The 21664-nt window shown below is 45.7% G+C and overlaps 1 protein-coding gene across 2 annotated transcripts in view; it reads left to right on the top strand.

Annotated features, from left to right (window-relative positions):
• The window catches only part of LOC115165822 (disks large-associated protein 4), a 123400-nt gene that overhangs the window by 76715 nt on the left and 25021 nt on the right, over positions 1 to 21664 (top strand). Inside the window, exons 2-5 of one of the 2 annotated variants that reach the window (XM_029719231.1) lie at positions 12904 to 14159; positions 15048 to 15286; positions 16495 to 16660; positions 20263 to 20479. In XM_029719231.1, coding sequence (XP_029575091.1) covers positions 12984 to 14159; positions 15048 to 15286; positions 16495 to 16660; positions 20263 to 20479 — 1798 coding nt within the window. In that variant the 5' untranslated portion in view covers positions 12904 to 12983. Of the gene's footprint in view, positions 1 to 12903; positions 14172 to 15047; positions 15287 to 16494; positions 16661 to 20262; positions 20480 to 21664 lie in introns of both variants that reach the window. The other variant, XM_029719230.1, reaches the window with a different exon arrangement.

The following is a 21664-nucleotide window of genomic DNA, read 5'->3' as shown; positions in this document are numbered from 1 at the left end:
CATTCTCATCCCCCTGCTTTTGTATACAATGCTGTACACTTTGCCCTTGTCATGCAACATTGTTTGATTGTCACAGTAAGCAGCAGCAAGGTATTATATATCATGTTACAAATGCTGTAATATCAATGATAACATTGATTAGATTGCAGCTTGTTATGTATGTGTATTAGTTCTGTGTGACCCTGATGTAATCTTCCCAAATCGTCTTCAGTGTCCTGTCACAACAAGAGGCTTTGACTGAATACACAGACAGGCAGGACAGCCACCACACCACCCTTCTGATGTTGCTCCTTTGTCTGACCAGTGTTACTGAGGGACTGTTCTGTCAGAGAGGTCCCTGCCCCCCCCCCCCCCCCCCCCCCCCCCCCCCCCCCCCTCTGCCTGGATACACATATGAGACTCTAATCCCTTTACACAAGGGGGAAGCAAAACTCCATATTAATTTCATCTGCTCGGGCCAATTGGACAGTGGTGGAACAGATGCTGTGTGGTCGTCCCTGATCTGTATTCCTCTGAGATTTACAGAGGTCTAGTCAGGGTGCTGGTTCTGCTACTGCTACTGCTGCTACTGCTGCTGCTGCTGCTGCTACTGCTGCTACTGCTTCTGCTGCTGCTACTGCTGCTACTGCTGCTACTGCTGCTACTGCTGCTACTGCTGCTACTGCTGCTGCTGGGCAATCCACTCAATGTGAGACCCTGGACAGAGAGAGCTAGGTTATTATACTGTTACTGTACAGAGCTTTCTCAGGATAGTATGCCTTTATTTAGCAATAGCAAATAGGTGCTTATTGGTTAGACTTAGACCTGAGGCCTAATTATCCTATTTCAGTCTTCTAAGTAAATGGTGTGCTAGTGGTTATATTCACCTTGCTAATGAGACCAGAGTGGTTTTCTACGAATCTAGCTAGATGTACTCAGACATTTCTGAAGTTAGCTAGCTTAAGTTAGCTTCATATTCCAGCTCAGGCTTCATCCATGTTACGAAGGTGGATATTGATTGTGCACCCGTCACTTACTCGAGCCTGCTCGAACCGGGCTGGAAATTGCACGTTCAGGTTGCACGTGGCTATTTGAACGCCAAACTCTTCCTTGAAACAATGCTAAAACATCAATCCATGGGCGAGTCAGAGTCAGATTGTTGCTGAAATCAAAATGAAGGAAAAGTGATCAAATAGAAAAGTAAGATGCTATGTTGTGAAATAGGCTATGGGAAGTGCCATCTTTATTTTCTTACGTATCGTTAATGCTGTCTTTAATGCTGTGTTTAATGCTGTCAGATTGGAATCAGATTTTTATTGGTCCTCAACTTGCGGCTCAGACACTTCCTTCAGGATAAATGGAGTTAGCCCTGAGTTAGCCTGCCCCGGAGCAGAGCGGTATACTACAAAGCAGCATCAATGAGTTAGATAAGCTGGAAATGGCTCCCGAGTGGTGCAGTGGTTTAAGACACTGCATCTCAGTGCAAGAGGCGTCACTGCAGTACTTGGTTCAAATCCAGGCTGCATCACATCCGGACGTGATTGGGAGTCCCTTAGGGCGGTGCACAATTGGCCCAGCGTCGTCCGGGTTTGGCTGGGGTAGGCTGTCATTGTAAATACAAATTTGTTCTTAACTGACTTGCCTAGTTAAATAAAGGTAAAATATAAAAATTTACTCAACAACTAAAAACATATATCTAAGTTTAGATTTTTTAATAAACCAGAAAATCAATAGTTATTTCGGGTTGTTAATCAAAGTTAGCTGGCTTTGTAGTATACCCCTCAGGTTAGTTCTGAAGGATTTGTTGCCATAGAAATGTATTTGGCTAAAAGGTGAGCCACTTTCGTGTCACCGGCTATCCCGAGTTTAACTCAGAGTTGACCAAAGTTAGCTTGCTAACTCCTGTAACCGGATTCGTAATACATTATTCTGATTACATAACTGAAGGTCATTGCTTTCCTCCATCTTGGAGGAAGTCCAATCCAGAGGGACGGGTCAGTCAGAATTGGTCGAGATGAGACAGTATGGCATGACAATCAAATGGACAAATCTAATCATGCCAGCGAAGAATGAACCTAAATTGTTTGGTAAAATGGGTTAGGGATGCATAGGGACTCCATTAAGATGTTGTTGTGGCAGGGCATGGTGCCAGACAGCAGCAGATTAAGTTTAACGCTGATTAACTCTCAAACTGAACCCATTGTTACAGTGGAAACAGTTTTGCTTTGCCCTTTGCTTCCTATGTGTCCTGTTCTATGTCCTCCTTCCTAATCTTTCTCCCAAATTTTGCTTCCAGAGGAGAATGAAGCGTTTCTTCCCACTAAGCTCCAGCCTCAGGGACTTTTCAACTCTAAAGCACTGACGGCATTGTAAATGAATGCCCTGCCAGCTACTACCCAATAGCATGCAATAGATCCCGTAGGCCAAGCGGGTGACTGTAAGGCTAGCGTGTTTCAGATCTGTAGACCCTTAGCAGTGTTGCTTAGCATGCCTCTCACAGCACAGCAGCACATGACTCCATAAGTTAATGCATGTGCTTTCTTTATTGAATGATGTGAGTCTCATTTCGCCTTGAGACCATTATACTGTCAAAGTCATTGAGTCAGAAAGTGGTGTTTCAACACTCTTAGTCACTGTTGCCTTGTCTGCTTCTGTGTCTGCTCCTGTGTGGCTCAGTTGGTAGAGCTTTGCCCTTGCAATGCCAGGGTTGTGGGTTTGATTCCCACAGGGGACCAGCACAAAAATGTACTCACTATGGTAAGTCTCTCTGGATAACAATGACTAAAATGTAAATGCTCTGCTGTTGGTCCACAATATGACAGTTCAGATGTTAAGAGTCTTATCACTGAGACTATTGAAGACACAGAGTATATAGCTTTACAACTAGTAGTTTAAATGTTTCCTCACATTTGTAATAGATATCTGTTAGTACTGTAATGTTTACACATTCGAAAGCCTGTCACACAATGTTATGCAAATGAGTGGTTGTAAGTGAGGATGTGGGAGGCATGTTGAGAGAGAGTTTTTCAGAAGGCTTTTTGTGCGGCGGGTCAGTGCTGGGGTGCTCTGTCTGTTCACCCAAATAAAATACAACTTGATTATTTCATGGGAAATCAGTGTCCTGGACTGTTTATGCTAGTCAACAAACAACGTGCGAGTTTCGGTGGCCTTACAGGTTCGTTACAAATTGGTGGCAGTGGTGGGATCAGCACGTCAACTCGCTAACAGCAACTCGCATGCTTGGCTACAGCACTGTAAGCTTAGATCTCTGGAGATTGATTGTGACTTTACATGGCGTTTATGTAGTTGCAATGTGAAGCCGCTGTACTCGGCCTGGCCTCAACCCTCAAAGATTCCCATCTGATTCTGATCCCATTTCACATCTTCTTCTTCAACTGAGTCCCACAGATGTTAACCCATGCATACAGTAGTACAGTATGGATTTTTGTAGTCAGGCAATGTTTAGTAGCTGGCATGAGATGTTACCATAATTAAAGCAAGCAGGAGAAGAAGGAAAAAGAAGCCAGCAGCAGTACAGTGAGGATGGTAAGTTAATTGCTGTGAGGAAACACACAGCCTTTCCCCTAATTCCACTAAAGTACATGCAGAACTAAATGAAGGAGAGGGGAGAGCTGCATGGGCATGGGGATTGCCTTAATGGGCAAAGCGTTGATGAGCGTCCTATAAATGCCAAATGCTACTCGCTCTGAATGTTTCAACATGACTTAGCATTTTAAAACGTCTCCCATGCCGTAACATAGAGAGTCGTTGGCTTTGGATAGTGACGTGCATGCCACCACACAGTCTCCACAGTTCCTATGCAGGCAAGTGTCTTTAAACCTGAAGGCAACTGTTTCAAAGGCTTCTGCCTGGTAACTCAAAGCCAGGGTTGTATGACTGTAGTGCTTGCTATAACCCATGCAGGTGAGTAGGTTCCCCTGGCTGGATATCCCTCTGCACTGTTAATCAGGCCTTCTGTCATTTTCTAACTGACTCTCTCTAGAAACTCTCTAGCTATCCATGATGCCCAATCAAAATGTGCCTTGAAGCCTTTTAACACTCACTCTATACAAAACATCAGCCACCATTGTCTTCATGGAACATCTGTACCATGTGCTTCAAGTTCCGATGTACCAGCCTTACTGGGGAAATCATTCTATTGATAGAAGTTGACATTAGGCTATGTTGTATACATGGGCATGGAGTGTTCTGCTGGGTAAAGCGTAAATCATAGTCCACAGACGCTGAAACGCGATAGTCCGGCGAGCTATTGTGACATAGCTATGTGGCTCTGAGACCACCATCCACGGGAGACGCACAGCCCGAACGCGCACCAATTACCAACCAACGCGGCTCTGGTACACGTCCCCTATTCATTTTAATGTGTTGACAGTTAGAGAAATTGCTTGAGCTGCACAGAGAATTTGAAAAGTATGAAAGCCAAAGGTCCAATGTTCTAAAACACTGCTGTGCGTATGCGCACACGTTTTGGAATATGATAGACCCTTAAGGCAGGCATGCAGCAGCAGGCTGTCATACAATTATGCTCTCACTACAGTCACCTTATCAGAGCCAGACTGCATGAACTTTGTAACTACGTCCACCTCAATCAATACATAGCTCTCTCTCAGTGGGGCTTGTGATGTCGGTGAAACACAACACAGTGCCTGTTTAGGACAGTGCTTCCTGAGGGTGGAAACGGGGATGTTGTTGAATACAGTGGCTTGCGAAAATATTCACACCCCTTGGCATTTTTCATATTTTGTTGCCTTACAACCTGGAATTAAATTAGATTTTTTGGGGGGGTTTGTTACATTTGATTTACACAACATGCCTACCACTTTGAAGATGCAAAATATTTTTTATTGTGAAACAAACAAGAAATATGACAGAAAAAACTGAAAACTTGAGCGTGCATAAATATTCCCCCCTCAAGTCAATACTTTGTAGAGCCACCTTTTGCAGCAATTACAGCTGCAAGTCTCTCGGGGTATGTCTGTATAAGCTTGGCACATCTAGCGACTGGGATTTTTGCCCATTCTTCAAGGCAAAACTGCTCCAGCGCCTTCAAGTTGGATGGGTTCCGCTGGTGTACAGCAATCTTTAAGTCATACCACAGATTCTCAATTGGATTGAGGTCTGGGCTTTGACTAAGCCATTCCAAGACATTTAAATGTTTCCCCTTAAACCACTCAAGTGTTGCTTTAGCAGTATGCTCAGGGTCATTGTCCTGCTGGAAGGTGAACCTCTTTCCCAGTCTCAAATCTCTGGAAGACTGAAACAGGTTTCCCTCAAGAATTTCCCTGTATTTAGCGCCATCCATCATTCCTTCAGTTCTGACCAGTTTTCCAGTCCCTGCCGATGAAAAACATCCCCACAGCATGATACTGCCACCACCAAGGGGATGGTGCTCTTGGGGTGATGAGAGGTGTTGGGTTTGCACCAGACATGGTTTTCCTTGATAGCCAAAAAGCTCAATTTTAGTCTCATCTGACCAAAGTACCTTCTTCATATGTTTGGGGAGTCTCCCACATGCCTTTTGGCGAACAACAAACGTGTTTGCTTATTTTTTTCTTTAAGCAATGGCTTTTTTCTGGCCATTCTTCCTTAAAGCCTAGCTCTGCGGAGTGTACGGCTTAAAGTGGTCCTATGGACAGATACTCCAATCTCCGCTGTGGAGCTTTGCAGCTCCTTCAGGGTTATCTTTGGTCTCTTTGTTGCCTCTCTGATTAATGCCCTCCTTGCCTGGTCTGTGAGTTTTGGTGGGCGGCCCTCTCTTGGCAGGTTTGTTGTGGTGCCATATTCTTTCCATTTTTTAATAATGGATTTAATGGTGCTCTGTGGGATGTTCAAAGTTTCTGATATTTTTTATAACCCAACCCTGATCTGTACTTCTCCACAACTTTGTCCCTGACCTGTTTGGAGAGCTCCTTGGTCTTCATGGTGCCGCTTGCTTGGTGGTGCCCCTTGCTTAGTGGTGTTGCAGACTCTGGGGCCTTTTAGAACAGGTGTATATATCCTGAGATCATGTGAAAGATCATGTGACACTTAGATTGCACACAGGTGGACTTTATTTAACTAATTATGTGACTTCTGAAGGTAATTGGTTGCACCAGATCTTATTTAGGGGCTTCATAGCAAAGGGGGTGAATACATATGCACGCACCACTTTTCCAGGGTTTTTTATTTTTATTTTTGAAACAAGTTGTTTTTTTAATTTCACTTCACCGATTTTGACTATTTTGTGTATGTCCATTACATGAAATCCAAATAGCGAGGATGTAGAGGATGTATAGTCTCCTTCATGTGCTGTCTATCTATGATTAGAAACAGGGACAGTGTTCTCAGCCTACTGTAGGACAAAGTCACTTGAAGTGCAGTGGTCAGAGTTAGAACATTTTGAACAATGGAAATCAATTGAAATCGTGTGTACCTTTGCCTCATAATCATTAGACCACTAAAATTGCAGTTTTGGAATTATTCATTCCTTATGGACCTGGATTATTTCCTCATCTTTTTTCATCAAATAGTAAATAATACTAATAAATATGCTCATCAGTGACAGGTGATAGGTTTCCTACCATCTCATCTCTGCAATGTGATTCTGTTAGATATGGTGGGGGGAAGACTATTAAAGGATCATTTACATTTTTTGTCTTAAATAATTATTGATGACAGAAATATGAGTCAATATCAAACATCATATATGCAGGAATGTGAATTAAAAGAGATCTCTGTCTCTTTGATTTCATATGCCTCTGTAGATGATGTGTGCCAAAACAACACAAACGTCCCCTGCTTTTTTTGCTGTCACATGTTTCTTTTTAAATCAAATCAAATCAAATCAAATTTATTTATATAGCCCTTCGTACATCAGCTGATATCTCAAAGTGCTGTACAGAAACCCAGCCTAAAACCCCAAACAGCAAGCAATGCATGTGAAAGAAGCACGGTGGCTAGGAAAAACTCCCTAGGAAAAACTCCCTAGAAAGGCCAAAAAACCTAGGAAGAAACCTAGAGAGGAACCAGGCTATGAGGGGTGGCCAATCCTCTTCTGGCTGTGCCGGGTGGATATTATAACAGAACATGGTCAAGATGTTAAAATGTTCATAAATGACCAGCATGGTCAAATAATAATAATCATAGTAGTTGTCGAGGGTGCAACAAGCACGTCCGGTGAACAGGTCAGGGTTCCATAGCCGCAGGCAGAACAGTTGAAACTGGAGCAGCAGCACGGCCAGGTGGACTGGGAACAGCAAGGAGTCATCATGCCAGGTAGTCCTGAGGCATGGTCCTAGGGCTCAGGTCCTCCGAGAGAAAGAAAGAAAGAGAGAAAGAGAGAATTAGAGAGAGCATATTTAAATTCACACAGGACACCGGATAAGACAAGAGAAATACTCCAGATGTAACAGACTGACCCTAGCCCCCCGACACATAAACTACTGCAGCATAAATACTGGAGGCTGAGACAGGAGGGATCAGAAGACACTGTGGCCCCATCCGATGATACCCCCGGACAGGGCCAAACAGGCAGGATATAACCCCACCCACTTTGCCAAAGCACAGCCCCCACACCACTAGAGGGATGTCTCCAACCACCAACTTACCGTCCTAAGACAAGGCCGAGTATAGCCCACAAAGATCTCCGCCACGGCACAACCCAAGGGGGGGGGGGGGGGGGGGGGCCAACCCAGACAGGAAGACCACGTCAGTGACTCAACCCACTCAAGTGACGCACCCCTCCCATGGACGGCATGGAAGAACACCAGTAAGCCAGTGACTCAGCCCCTGTAATAGGGTTAGAGGCAGAGAATCCCAGTGGAGAGAGGGGAACCGGCAAGGCAGAGACAGCAAGGGCGGTTCATTGCTCCAGCCTTTCCGTTCACCTTCACACTCCTGGGCCAGACTATACTTAATCATAGGACCTACTGAAGAGATAAGTCTTCAGTAAAGACTTAAAGGTTGAGACTGAGTCTGCGTCTCTCACATGGGTAGGCAGACCATTCCATAAAAATGGAGCTCTATAGGAGAAAGCCCTTTTAGAATTGTTCTGCACCAAATCAGCAACACCAAAGGACACATACTCCTCTACCTGGTAGGTGTTAGTAAAGGGTGTTTGTACTTTCTAGGTTATGCAGGTTTGCTGTTTTACCTTTTAATCTGCATCCAGCAAGCCCTGCACAGCCTGAAGAATTTCCATTTACTTGGTATCCTCTGTGTGGGTGCACACTGCATCACACATGTCCAATCTAATTTCTATAGTATTTTATATTGATTGTTGTGCCCTTGGCTTATACCAAAGACTTCACTCGCTAGTAGTTCACAGACCTGCTGGATTTCAGTCTCCAAACAACCATAAATCAACGTTTACGTAATGCATTAAATCACCATGCTATTTACTTAAACCAAGAAAATATGGCATTCTGAAATTCACTGACGCTGCACAGTATGTAGGAACTTCCGGAACAGCTTTCAAATAGTAGCATCATCTCTATCAACGGGGAGTCCTACAGTATCAAAGCTCCATAGGAGGGAGACATGAGAGCAGAAGTATGCTCTGCTCCCAGTGTGGAATATGGTAACAGTGTCTGACGCTGGGGGGTTCACTAACACAGGTTAATGTCAGCCAGCTGTGGGTTGAAGGCTGCTGATTATCCTTGGAACTGTCTCTGTGCTCTGCTCATTGTTGAAAACCCCACCACTGAATAGGGCAATACACATTCAATAGTGATACTCCCCCATACCCCTCCTTTTCCTCCTCACAAATATGCATATCACATAAAGTACACTAACAAATGATTGTCATCTACATGTTTACGCAAACACACACACACACACACACACACACACAGACAGAGGCGAACAGCTTGCTGCTGAAACAGACCCAGCAGTCTTGTTACTCAGGGCATGGGCGAAATTGTCACAGGGGATGGGGGGACATGTCCCCCCCCCCCCCCCCCCCAATATTCAGAACAGGTCGATTCATCCCCCACAATGATTTCTATGAATAATTTGTATTTATTTTTTATATATAAATATTTTGGGGGGTTGGGATTACCCTGGAGGTCAGTGGCTCCCCAGATAGCATTTGAACATGTCATAAGCATGAGTAGAATTGCAGGAAATTAGCTTTAAATCTTATAATGTTTCTCTCAGCCTCATGACAAAATGTGTAGAAAAGCATTATATACTGAACAAAAATATAAACGTAACATGTAAAGTGTTGGTCCCATGTTTCATGAGCTGAAATATAAGAGGCTAGAAATGTTCCATATACACAACAAACAAAAAAATTCTCTCAAATTGTGTGCACAAATTTGTTTACATCCCTGTTAGTGAGCATTGCTCCTTTGCCAAGCTAATCCATCCACCTGACAGGTATGGCATATCAAGAAGCTGATTAAACAGCATGATCATTACACAGGTGCAGCTTGTGCTGGGGACAATAAAAGGCCACTCTAAAATGTGCAGTTTTGTCACACAACACCCACAGATGTCCTTCAAAATATCCCTCAATGTACCCCTCAAAATTCCCCTGAAAAGGTCCTTCAAAATACCACTCAAAATATCCCTCAAAATACCCTTCAAAATATCCCTCAATACTGTATACCCCTCAAAATACCCCTCCATATACCCCTCAAAATATCCCTCAAAATACCCTTCAAAATATCTCTCCATATACCCCTCAAAATAGACCATATACTCCTCAAGATACCCCTCAAAATACCCCTCCATATAACCCTCAAAATATCCCTCCATTTACCCCTCAAAATATCTCTCAAAATACCCCTCAAAATACCCTTCAAAATACCCCTCCATATATCCCTCAAAATACCCTTCAAGAGAGGTATAATAGGTCAAACTGTGTAGAATTACAGGAAATGTGTTTTAAAATGTAAAAAAATAAATGGGGGAGGACCCACGGACCCCCCCCCCCCCCAATATCTACACCAACATTTTATCCTTGACTGTGTGGACATCTCTTTTACCATGGCAGGCAGGCCACAGCTCCCATGACACTAACGCTAAGCCTGTGCTTCCCCATTGTGTGTGTGAACTGGTGACAGGCATTTACAACAGCCTGAGCCCAGGGGATCCTCCCTCTACTTGATAATTAACTCTGAGCCTGTGGTCCAGGTTCCATAGACAAGTCAGGCTGACCCTGGGAACAAGGAATGCATGGATTCCTTTACGCTGCAGCACTTCTCACCATCTCTCTATAGAGTGCTGTGTGTGTGGGTACGGGTGTCTATGTATGTGTGTATTTGATTACGTGTATGCATGTGTGTGCGTGCATGTGTTAGTGAGCGTGTGGGCTCCTGTGCGTCCGTGTGTGTGTGTGTGTGTGGCTTAGGCAGATAAATGACAAAAGCCTATATTGCTGTAAAGCTTGCTGTATTTGTCACAGCGCTGCTCTGCTTCAGCCGAGACAGACTGAGATAAGTGGGAGCTCTCATACAGCAGATGGAGTGCACAAGGTTAGATAAAGGAAACAAACCCCAAACTAATGTTGTGGTAATGAAATGTGAGCGCTACATGCTCAACTCCGAGGCAGGATTTATTTCCAACTATGCTGTAGAGGGAGATGCTGAATGACCATGCAGTGTGTTCAATGATACAGTTATTACTCCTCTAGCAAGCAACTTGCATGGTAAGCAGTAGTCTCAAATAAATATGGGCTTTTTAAAAATACTTTTTAATGTAATGTTTACAGAGCTTGAAGGAAGAACAGATTACTCTGAGCTACTAGGAAAACATGGCACCCTCCTGATTCCAAAAATCATTCCTAGGCTACCACTAGTTTTCTTGTGACCACATACAGTTCCATCATCAATTTCCTCAGCATGCTTTAGGCTTCCAGCTGCATGTAACCTGAGTCATTGTACCAGAGATAATTTTTTTGCCAGGCAGCGCTGTGATGTCAGAGGCATCAGGAAGGGAGAACCAACGAACACACTGAGAGACGTGTCTAGACTGACTAACCTTGCCAGCACTGCCTGTTGCTGTGGAAACCACTATCCGTGTTGACAGACAGGCCACATGGGACTTTAATTCCATGGCAGGACAATACGGCCCACATTCATCAGAGCTTTAGGACCCCCTGTCTCCTGTCTCAGAGAGGTGATGTCACAACAGCCATTCAGCAGAGAGAGAGAGAGGAGCCATCCAACCTGGTCTCAGAGCATTTCGTATTATTCTGTACGTAAATCTGACACACACCATTTAGTACGATATGTTAAGCTTCGTATGGTATGTATTAATTTGTGGATGTCCATCACCCATTTCGTATGATATGTTATGAATTACAATTTGTATGATATGTTACGAATTTGCAGAACGTACAATATGTTACCAATTTGCCCAACGTATGATATGTTTCAAATTCTAGCTAGTTGGCTAATGTTAGCTAGGCTAGGGGTTAGGGTTAAGATTAGGGTAAAAGTAAGGTTTAGGGTTAAGGGAAGACAACCCGTGTCGGACTTCTGTAGATGTTTGCTTTATTCCCCATGTTAACCTCTGTGAACCTGAATCTGTTTCTACCTGCAGTTCACCTTCCATTTGTACAGGGTGGTTGCGGCAGCAAGGTCTGCATTCCTACGCACCAAACCCAGAACATATGGTCAGACAGAGTGGAAGACAGGGTTACACTCTCAGCAGTGAAATGCACACACAGTTTATATTTGTATTGCTAAATAAGCTTCATAAAATCATAAAAATAAGTTCATCGCTTTTGAAGTTCAGTCAGACATTCATTTGGTGCTTTATTAATAGGCAGTGACCGTTAAAAGACTAACAAGCACAGATGGTAAATTTGAATTTCCCACTTGATGTAGTCCGCATATAAAGATAATCATGTAATTTTTATGAGCAGAGCATATACCGGTATGTACTTAGAAATGATCTGTCCTGACGCACTGATGTTTTCTAATCCCTGGCCTACCCTTTACTCCTGCATGCTGTTGGTCTGTTCTGTAGCTTCACCTGCTGGTTAGTTGGAGAACCGTGCGGACATGGTGACGTGTGTAGGCCAGTGTCTAGGAGAAGATAAAGAAATCTGCTTGCAGAGGGCAACTCCTCTGTGGAGTGGTCTAGCTTTATCAAGAACATGGCTGAAGAAGTGCTGTGTGACACATATCAAGAGCTTGGGACTTTAAGGTTCTATCTGCATTTTTGTCCAAATGTAATTATTGACATAACCTTGTTCTGTTCAATGTTCTCTACCTCTATAGTTCTCTAAATACCCCAATTCAAGTTGTTAAGTTCAAAAGAATACAAGATAAAAAAAATGCTGACACAATTCAAACCAATGAGGGTTCAGAACTTTAGGTCACACTGTATTTGGATAGTCCAGATTGTCTACAGATGGTCATACTATCAACAAAGTATCTGCTGATAAGCAACTGACTAACTGTTGATAAGCAACTGCTTGCTAAGGTTACGGTTAAGGTTAGGGTAAGGTTTAGAATAAGGGTTAGTGTAAGGGTTAACGTTAGAGTAAGGGTTAGGGTAAGGGTTAAGTTTAGGGTTAGGATAAGGGTTAGGGTTAGTAGATAGTTAGTTGAAATGTTACTGAACTTTAAAGCCAATTATCTCAGAATCATCTTTTTGCAGACAGAACCTTATAGTCCCAAGTTCTCAATATGTCTCATAAGTTAGTGCTCCACTACAGTACTTAAAAGAGCTTAATGAGCTCCAAATCTAATGTGTTTATGAGCTTAAGTGGATTTGTAGAGCCTCGTACTATAAACACTTAAGGTTGTTCTTTACTGCTTGACTCCAGCATCATCACAGCAGAGGGGAAAGTGTAATGTACGAGTCGTACTCATACTGAGTCGTACTATGAGTCGTATTCATACTGTAACCATCTCTTCCTCTTTCTTATACTGTATATTCTAATAGATATCCTATTCCCCTCTGTTCCAGGATGAGCCCTCCAGGGCTGTAGACGCGCCCCAGCTGGAGACATGTTCTAAGAGCAGCAGCAGACCTGCACTGTGGCCGCCATGAAAGGGTTAGGTGCCAATCGCAGCCGTCACCTGTCGGACTCTTGTGAGCCATCGGGGGGCCCCCAGAAGCCCCTGTACCCCTTGACCGCTGATCCCCATGGTCCCTTCCTCCTGAGCCCCACCATGAACCACTACGGCACCTTGGACCCCCACCAACTCCACCACTACCAGGCCTCCAACCCCCAACCCCTGCCTCCGGAGTGCCTACTGCCCCTGAACCAGATGTCCAACAGCAGCACCTTCCCCCGCCTCCACGTCACCTCCCAACCGGAACAGTCTGACTACTCCCAGGGCTGCATGGTCCCTGCCGGGGGCGGAGGTAGGCCTGGTGGCAGCCGGGTGGGCACCCTGTCCACCTCCATGTCAATGGGTATGGGCCTGGGTCTCAGCGGGGCTCCCATGATCACAAGTGGATCAGCTACCATCTCTTCTGCGGCAGCGGCCAAGATGAACCGGCTGCCATCTAACCTGCTAGACCAGCTGGAGAAGCACCTGCCCCTGCAGAGGGATGGCTTCAGTACCCTCCAGTTCCACCGGGGTAGGGTGGCCAAGCAGCGCAGCGAGAGTCCCGGACGGATCCGCCACATCATGCACTCTGTCCAGAAGCTATTCAACAAGTCCCAGTCGCTGGAGGGCTCGGTGGTCAAGGGCAACATGAACAGCACTACAGGGGGAGGTGAGGAGGGGACCAGGCAGACCTGCAGGAGTAAGAGTAAAGACAGGGCTAAGACTGAGACGCTGAAGCAGCAACCTAGCAGGCAAAATGCACTGGGGCTTTGGAGCTCAGACGATGCCCTGGATAGTGACACAACCACCAAAGTTGGCCCTATCGCCGTGGGCTACCGTAACCCACTTAGCATGATGACGCTGGGCAGGGCGGTGTCTGACAGCCAGGCTCCTCCCAGGCAACTCCCACATAGTTACAACACCATCTCTGCCCACACACTCAAGGCCTCCAAGAGCAGCAGCGACCTCAAGTACCTGACAGGGACCAGGGGAGGGGAGCTGGTGGGAGGAGGAGGCAGAGAAAGCACCCTGGTGAAGCGAGGCTCCTGGTCCACACTGACCCTCAGCCAGGCCAGGCAGGTGCTCCAGAAGGGTTCAGCCACTGTCAACAGGACGCTGCTCAAATCCAAGTCGTGTCACCAGGACCTGACCTGTCAGTACCTCCAGGTAGGAGGCCCAGTGAGTATTATTCACATTAGGCACTAGCAGCCACTGCTCCCCCTAATTCTCAGAAATTAGGAGATTTGTTTTAAAACCTCATTCATTTGAATCCCTTTTAACTACTTAAGCAGCATCGTGACATTTACGGTATATAATCCCATTATTGAAATTCATTACAAATACACACATAATACATTCAAATTAAGTTAAATGACACATTCAAGGTCTGTTGCATTAAAGGTCCAATGCAGCCATTTTTTATCTCAATATCAAACTATTTCTGGGTAACAATTATGTGCCTGTAACGGCTGTCTTCTGAAATGAACCAAGGCGCAGCAGGTATGTGAATACTCATGGTCATTTATTGCCAAAAAAGGAGTAGAGCATTCACTTAACAACAAAAAGGGTGACAACAGTGACAGTTCTACAGGCTAATACAAGCAGTGTAAAAAAAACAACCACCCACCACACCACAAGGCAAAGTAGGCACCTTATGTGTGACTCCCAATCAACCACAACCCTCTACAGCTGTGCTTGATTGGAAGTCACACGGCCAAAATCAATGAAACAATAACAAACACACACTCCCTTCTGCCACGTCCTGACCCAACTACCCCCTCTACTGGTCAGGACGTGACAGTGCCTTACTGGCCAAAACTCCGTCCCACCAAAACAGGCTGAAATTTTACTAAAAGGGCATTATCATAATTTTCAGAATTTCACAGTATTATTCCAACCTCATAGTGTATAAATATATATAAAACACAGAAAAATCACGTTTTTGACTGCACTGGGTCTTTAAACTAGTTAAAGTGGAGATGATAAAGTGGAGATGAATGTGTGGTGGCTCAGTGAGTCACAGTGGGATGGTGTGTGGCCCCATACTGTCTGTAGGTTCCACTGGGGGACTGGAGTGCTACGCTGGGGGGCCGGGGCCGGCCCAGGGGCCTTGAGATCCCCTGCCGGAGGATGCGTAGTGGCAGCTACGTCAAGGCTATGGGGGACATGGACCAGGACAGCGAGGACTCAGAGGGAAGTCCTAAACCCTCGCCCAAAACAGCCGCCCGCCGCCAGAGCTACCTGAAGGCCACCCATCAGTCCCTGAGCGAGCATCAGCCTCCACCACCACACAAGTGAGAGAGCCAGATACAAGAGGAAATATGCATGTAGATCATACTGTAGTTAATGCTGTTTAGATACTGTATGTTTCTGAAGAGGAGTTAATTTTCCTTAGCAATCTATGTCATGACAGAACAGATAACATGGGATGTCTGGGGGAACTTATTCTTATACAGAGGAGTAGCTACACTCACCCTGCATGGAACCTGTCTGTTCTGAGAGTGAATCTAATATAACAGAATGAAATTAAAGTGGACACCACAAATGGACAGCAGAGGGCAGCATCCTGACACTGACCTTGAACAGTTACTACATAATGTATGCAGGGTAAAAACCTGCAGGCTGCAGCAGACTCCTGTTCAGGAGTAGATACAACTATATCAGTGTAACATGTTCTTATGGGCTGTTCAATTATAGAAAAAGGAAATCACCTACCAACAACAGGTAACCAAACGTTTCCATTTGAGGTAAAAAATGTGAAATGTTTTGTCATGTTCCCCACCGCTCGCACCGGCAGGCCTCGCGGCTATGCACCCATGCTGGAGGATAATGGGGTACTGTGGTCTCCACTACAGAGTGCATGCTCAATGCAGCATTTGGCCAGGTCAGTGTCCTAGGGAGGGAGGCAGCACGGCCCTCCACTCACACATACCCACCTCTGCTGCCACTTCTCTAACCAACCCAGTGCTTTGTCCTGTTCCCCTGCACACGCCCCATATATTACCAATTGCTCTGAGTGGTGTGTTAGTATCCCAGCCACGGCCACTCCTGTCACTTCTCTCATCATAAACCACTGATCCCCCATACAAACCCTTTCCACCCCCACCCGGCACACACATTCCAACTAACAGGTGCCGCCTCGTCAGGCAACTCAGAACAAAGGAAACAACCTCTCTGTCTCAGCAAATTCCATTGATGATTACAAAGCAAAAAAATAACTCAAATTCTCTCCCTTTTGTTTTGATGTTTACTGATGACTCAATGTTTCCTCTGTGCTGTCATTTTGATACCCAACTATTCTCCACTCTGCTATCCTCTCATCTCGCTGGTATTTGATCTCACAAAATCACAAGAAATTTGGGGAAGTTCAAAGCATCTGCTGAAAATGGATGCGGTTCTCATCAACCCAAGATGTCCCGTATCCTCCCCACCCTTCATCCAGGTCTTTTCCTTATGGTTGAGGGGTTATTTCAGCAACTAATTATCCCCTCTACCCCTGTAGTTGTCTCCCCTCCCTGAGAGAACTCTCCACCAATCGGAGCCTGGACAACCTGGACTGCCTGGTGAGCCCGTGCGAGCCCCCGATGGCCATGCGGCACTGGGACGATCGCAGAGACTACCACCAAGGCTATGCTACCCTGGGTAGGGCCATGATGAGCAGTGGTCAGGTATGTACTGTAAATCCACTCTCCCTATTCATTTACATTTATATTTACATTTACGTCATTTAGTAGACACTCTTATCCAGAGCGACTTACAAATTGGTGCATTCACCTTATGATATCCAGTGGAACAACCACTTTACAATAGAACATCTATATCTTTTTTGGGGGGGGGTATTCCTTAAAGAGGTGGGGTTTCAGGTTTCTCCGGAAGGTGGTGATTGACTCCGCTGTCCTGGCGTCATGAGGGAGCTTGTTCCACCATTGGGGTGCCAGAGCAGCGAACAGTTTTGACTGGGCTGAGCGGGAACTGTGCTTCCGCAGAGGTAGGGAGGCGAGCAGGCCAGAGGTGGATGAACGCAGTGCCCTTCTTTGGGTGTAGGGACTGATCAGAGCCTGAAGGTACGGAGGTGCCGTTCCCCTCACAGCTCCGTAGGCAAGCACCATGGTCTTGTAGCAGATGCGAGCTTCAACTGGAAGCCAGTGGAGTGTGCGGAGGAGCGGGGTGACGTGCGAGAACTTGGGAAGGTTGAACACCAGACGGGCTGCGGCATTCTGGATGAGTTGTAAGGGTTTAATGGCACAGGCAGGGAGCCCCGCCAGCAGCGAGTTGCAGCAATCCAGACGGGAGATGACAAGTGCCTGGATTAGGACCTGCGCCGCTTCCTGTGTAAGGCAGGGTCGTACTCTGCGAATGTTGTAGAGCATGAACCTACAGGATCGGGTCACCGCCTTGATGTTAGCTGAGAACGACAGGGTGTTGTCCAGGGTCACGCCAAGGCTCTTAGCACTCTGGGAGGAGGACACAATGGAGTTGTCAACCGTGATGGCGAGATCATGGAACGGGCAGTCCTTCCCCGGGAAGAAGAGCAGCTCCGTCTTGCCGAGGTTCAGCTTGAGGTGGTGATCCGTTATCCACACTGATATGTCTGCCAGACATGCAGAGATGCGATTCGCCACCTGGTTATCAGAAGGGGGAAAGGAGAAGGTTAATTGTGTGTCGTCGGCGTAGCAATGATAGGAGAGACCATGTGAGGATATGACAGAGCCAAGTGACTTGGTGTATAGCGAGAATAGGAGAGGGCCTAGAACTGAGCCCTGGGGGACACCAGTGGTGAGAGCACGTGGTGCGGAGACGGATTCTTGCCACGCCACCTGGTAGGAGCGACCTGTCAGGTAGGCCGCAATCCAAGAGTGAGCCGCGCCGGAGATGCCCAACTCGGAGAGGGTTGAGAGGAGGATCTGATGGTTCACAGTATCAAAGGCAGCAGATAGGTCTAGAAGGATGAGAGCAGAGGAGAGAGAGTTAGCTTTAGCAGTGCGGAGAGCCTCCGTGACACAGAGAAGAGCGGTCTCAGTTGAATGGCCAGTCTTGAAACCTGACTGATTTGGATCAAGAAGGTCATTCTGAGAGAGATAGCAAGAGAGCTGGCCAAGGACGGCACGCTCAAGAGTTTTGGAGAGAAAAGAAAGAAGGGATACTGGTCTGTAGTTGTTGACATTGGAGGGATTGAGTGTAGGTTTTTTGAGAAGGGGTGCAACTATTCACTCATTACACTCTTTATCAGGGTCTCAAACAGGCCTGTCAGTGTGTGTAGGAATAGTAACCCCATACAACAAACACATCATAACAGTTTGACAGATACATGTAGGCATAATTAACTAATAAAGGTACTACTGTATTAAATGAATTATTCATAAAGAATGCCCTCAGACAGTGCAAAGACAAGCCTCAAGCCTGAAACAACAACCAGAAATGAGTGGGATGTTGACAGCTGAATCCTCTATTTCTGTGACTGCAGGAAGGGATAGAACATTTCAGATTATGTGTGAGACGCTGATTGGTTAAACATCCAGTAAGCCAGAAGAGACAAGAACAGGAATGATGCTTGAAAGTAATTTTCAGAAGTTAAGACTGGGACATGAGCCTCCTTCTAATCCTGAGGACATTCTGTTTTTATCAAAACCAGCAGACTCCTTTCAGATGGAACATCCGGAGCCACCTTTGCTCATGGAGTTAAAATGATGACAACAATGGAATTGCCCTCTTTACCTCACAGGAAGCTTTTTTTATTATCATATTTCAGTAATTGAATTTCGGAGATGACAGTAAAATCTGTTTTGGGACAAAAGCAAGTATTTTCTGAATGAACTGCAACGTTTTATCAGGATTGATATCTGATGGATTATGATGGCTGCCTTAGCAGGAGAACAGGCTTCAAAGGATCTGCATTGTTGTACATGGAGGTAAATGCATATAAAATCAAATATAGGAAAGGTTGTAACACATCGATGCCTTTTCCTTCAAGTAAAAAGGAGTACAGACATTATCAGTTTACATGCTAAAATTATAGACCGGAAAGATGGTTTCAAGATGGTAATAATCATTCCAAAACCATGATAAAAAGTATTGCAAGATTCAAACGGATCAAATAACGGATAAGCAGCAACCAAGGAATAGGCTCTTATTTGTAAAAATCATGGAATGGTGTGAAGTTTCATCATTTGATTTACATGAAGTTTCAGAATGGATTTTGAATACTGAGCATCCATGTTACATCCCCTTTCTTTCTTGGGGGACACAATGATGACCATGTGCCAACTCTGGCACCAGCCTCCTCCTCTCACACTGCAAAGAAAAGCAGGATGAACAAAGAGAGACTCCACCTGCTACCAACATCATTAAAACCATGAACATCACAGCAGCCTGGCATAGAAGACTGGGGTGTAATAAGCTATCATTGTTCCTCCTCCACTCTGGCACTGTTTGAACAGTGAAACGAGCCTTTATCCCAGGACGGACTGGTGAAGTTGACTCAGCTGGTCTGCCTCTACAATACCTTGTCCCTGTTCAACCTATCCCTGGCCCTGGGCTACATAGATGTACTATGATATATTCCTGCTGATGAATCTGCTGTTATGTGAACATGTCATGTTGTCAATGCCAGAGACTGGAAATGTCCTACACCAATAAACGTCTTGTAGATCATTAGCACCGCTGAACTGAGCAAAACCAGACACCACCACTACCACTACGACTATGATGTGGAGAGAGTGAACCACTTGTAGTGGGAGGCTGCTGGTGCCTCAGTAGCAGTGATTGTATTAGCTCCTGGCATGAGGAGTAAAGTGAAATCTGACGCTGCTGGCTTATCATCACTGATTAAACATTCTGTGTGGTATTTCACATTAGATACAGTACAGTGAGTGCACTGATTATCAGGGGACACAAAGCTCAAACAGAATATTTAAATAATGAGATGTATTCAACAAGGTCACTGCAGATTTACTTTTTGATCAATTGATTTCATTAAGTAAAATCGTGAGCGTGCATGATAACTCCTGTACCCATTTTCCTCTAGAGATAGTAAAAATGTCCATTATCAGTGCATGAGTTTCTTTGGTAAATCTAACAGTCCTTTTGTTGGGGCTCTCGTGAGCTGAGACGAACAGGATCCTTCACACTCTCTGACCATACACCACCACCTTACTCCAGCAGCATGCCCCGCCACCCGAGACTGGCACTGCTTTCGCCTCACAGGCGGCGGAGATCTAGTGGTCGCCTAAGTCCCCGCCCCCAACTTGTCAACCTGCACGTGTCCTTTCAGGTGTGTGGGCAGGGCTGTGGGCGCTCGCTGTACTGCGAGGCGGAGTCCCAGGCGGTGGAGGCTCTGGACCTGCCCACACCGACGTACTTCCGCTCCCGCAGCCACAGCTACCTGCGGGCCATCCAGGCTGGCTGCTCCCAGGATGAGGACACCGCCTCAGTGGACTCTGATTCACCTCCACCCACCACCACTGGCTGCACCCATATCTCCAGCACCAGTGAGTATACTGTACTGTTCAGTATGGGCGTGGGCACTGGGGATTGGACAGACAAAGCTTTTATGCCTTTACTGTAGGCATAATAGTTTTGTTTGAAAGGGGCCTTATCATCCTTTTTTAACACGATTCATGGATCATTTAGTATCTCCAAGATAAGGACTATGATGTAAGATTCCCACATGCATTGATGTATTTTCAAATCCAGCAGGGAAAATGTATATGAAAGGCGTGAGGGACTGTACTTCTTCTGCACACGCACACACACACACACACACACACACACACACACACACACACACACACACACACACACACACACACACACAGGGCAAGACAGATTTGGTCTCTGGCTGGTGGCCCTGAATGGCCTACCAGCCCAGTGTGAAAGTAGACATTGTAGAGGGAGGTGATGCGGCAAGACTGGACTGGTGCCAGCTAACACATCCATACCCATTACACAGGGGGATATGTGCCGTCTGGTGATACATCATGGTGAGTTTGCACACCTGGGTCTCACACGTACACGCACAGGCGCTGTTGCGGATGTTTTCCATGCATGAGAACAAAACTTCTCAAATATCAAGCCAGTTCACAGATGTGGGTGGTCTCAGATAGTGATCTGTCCACTGCTGGAGTCTGTGAACCTAAAAACATATCAAAACGTTATTTGATCCCTCAAAAACTAAAAGCCCAAAGCATGACAATCATAGGTAGAGTATTAATAAAAACACATCATTGTTTCCCCCCATCAATCGCTGTTTTAATTTTTGCATCAGATGGACTTCTGTGGCTCAGCTAAGGGCCCTTGTTGTCAGTTACCACATCAAGGCCTATGAAAATGCCATGCAGTCAGCAATTACAGGCGGTGGTGTAAAAAGTTAGAGGAACCCCCACTTGAGTCTGAGCAGCCCCGGCAGAGTCTGAGCAGCATGGGAATCACTGTGTCATATGATGCAGTCTGTTTGCAGCACAAAAGCAGCCCTTGCCCAGATGAACGTTGCCTCAGGGAAGACTGTGGTGGGTTTAGAGCAGGGGCAATGGAGTTGGTCTAGCCAGGGCTGCAAAGTGCTCTCTTCCTGAATCATGCTGAAACAAAGTGTTTGTAGGCCTACTGATCAATATGTTTTACAAGGGCAGGGCACCCCATAATTGAAATGTTAGACTATTGCTGCTGCCATTCCATTT

The sequence above is a fragment of the Salmo trutta genome, chromosome 28 (assembly GCF_901001165.1).
Source record: "Salmo trutta chromosome 28, fSalTru1.1, whole genome shotgun sequence".
Classification (NCBI taxonomy): Eukaryota; Metazoa; Chordata; class Actinopteri; order Salmoniformes; family Salmonidae; genus Salmo; species Salmo trutta.
This window is presented reverse-complemented; position numbering and strand designations above follow the sequence as displayed.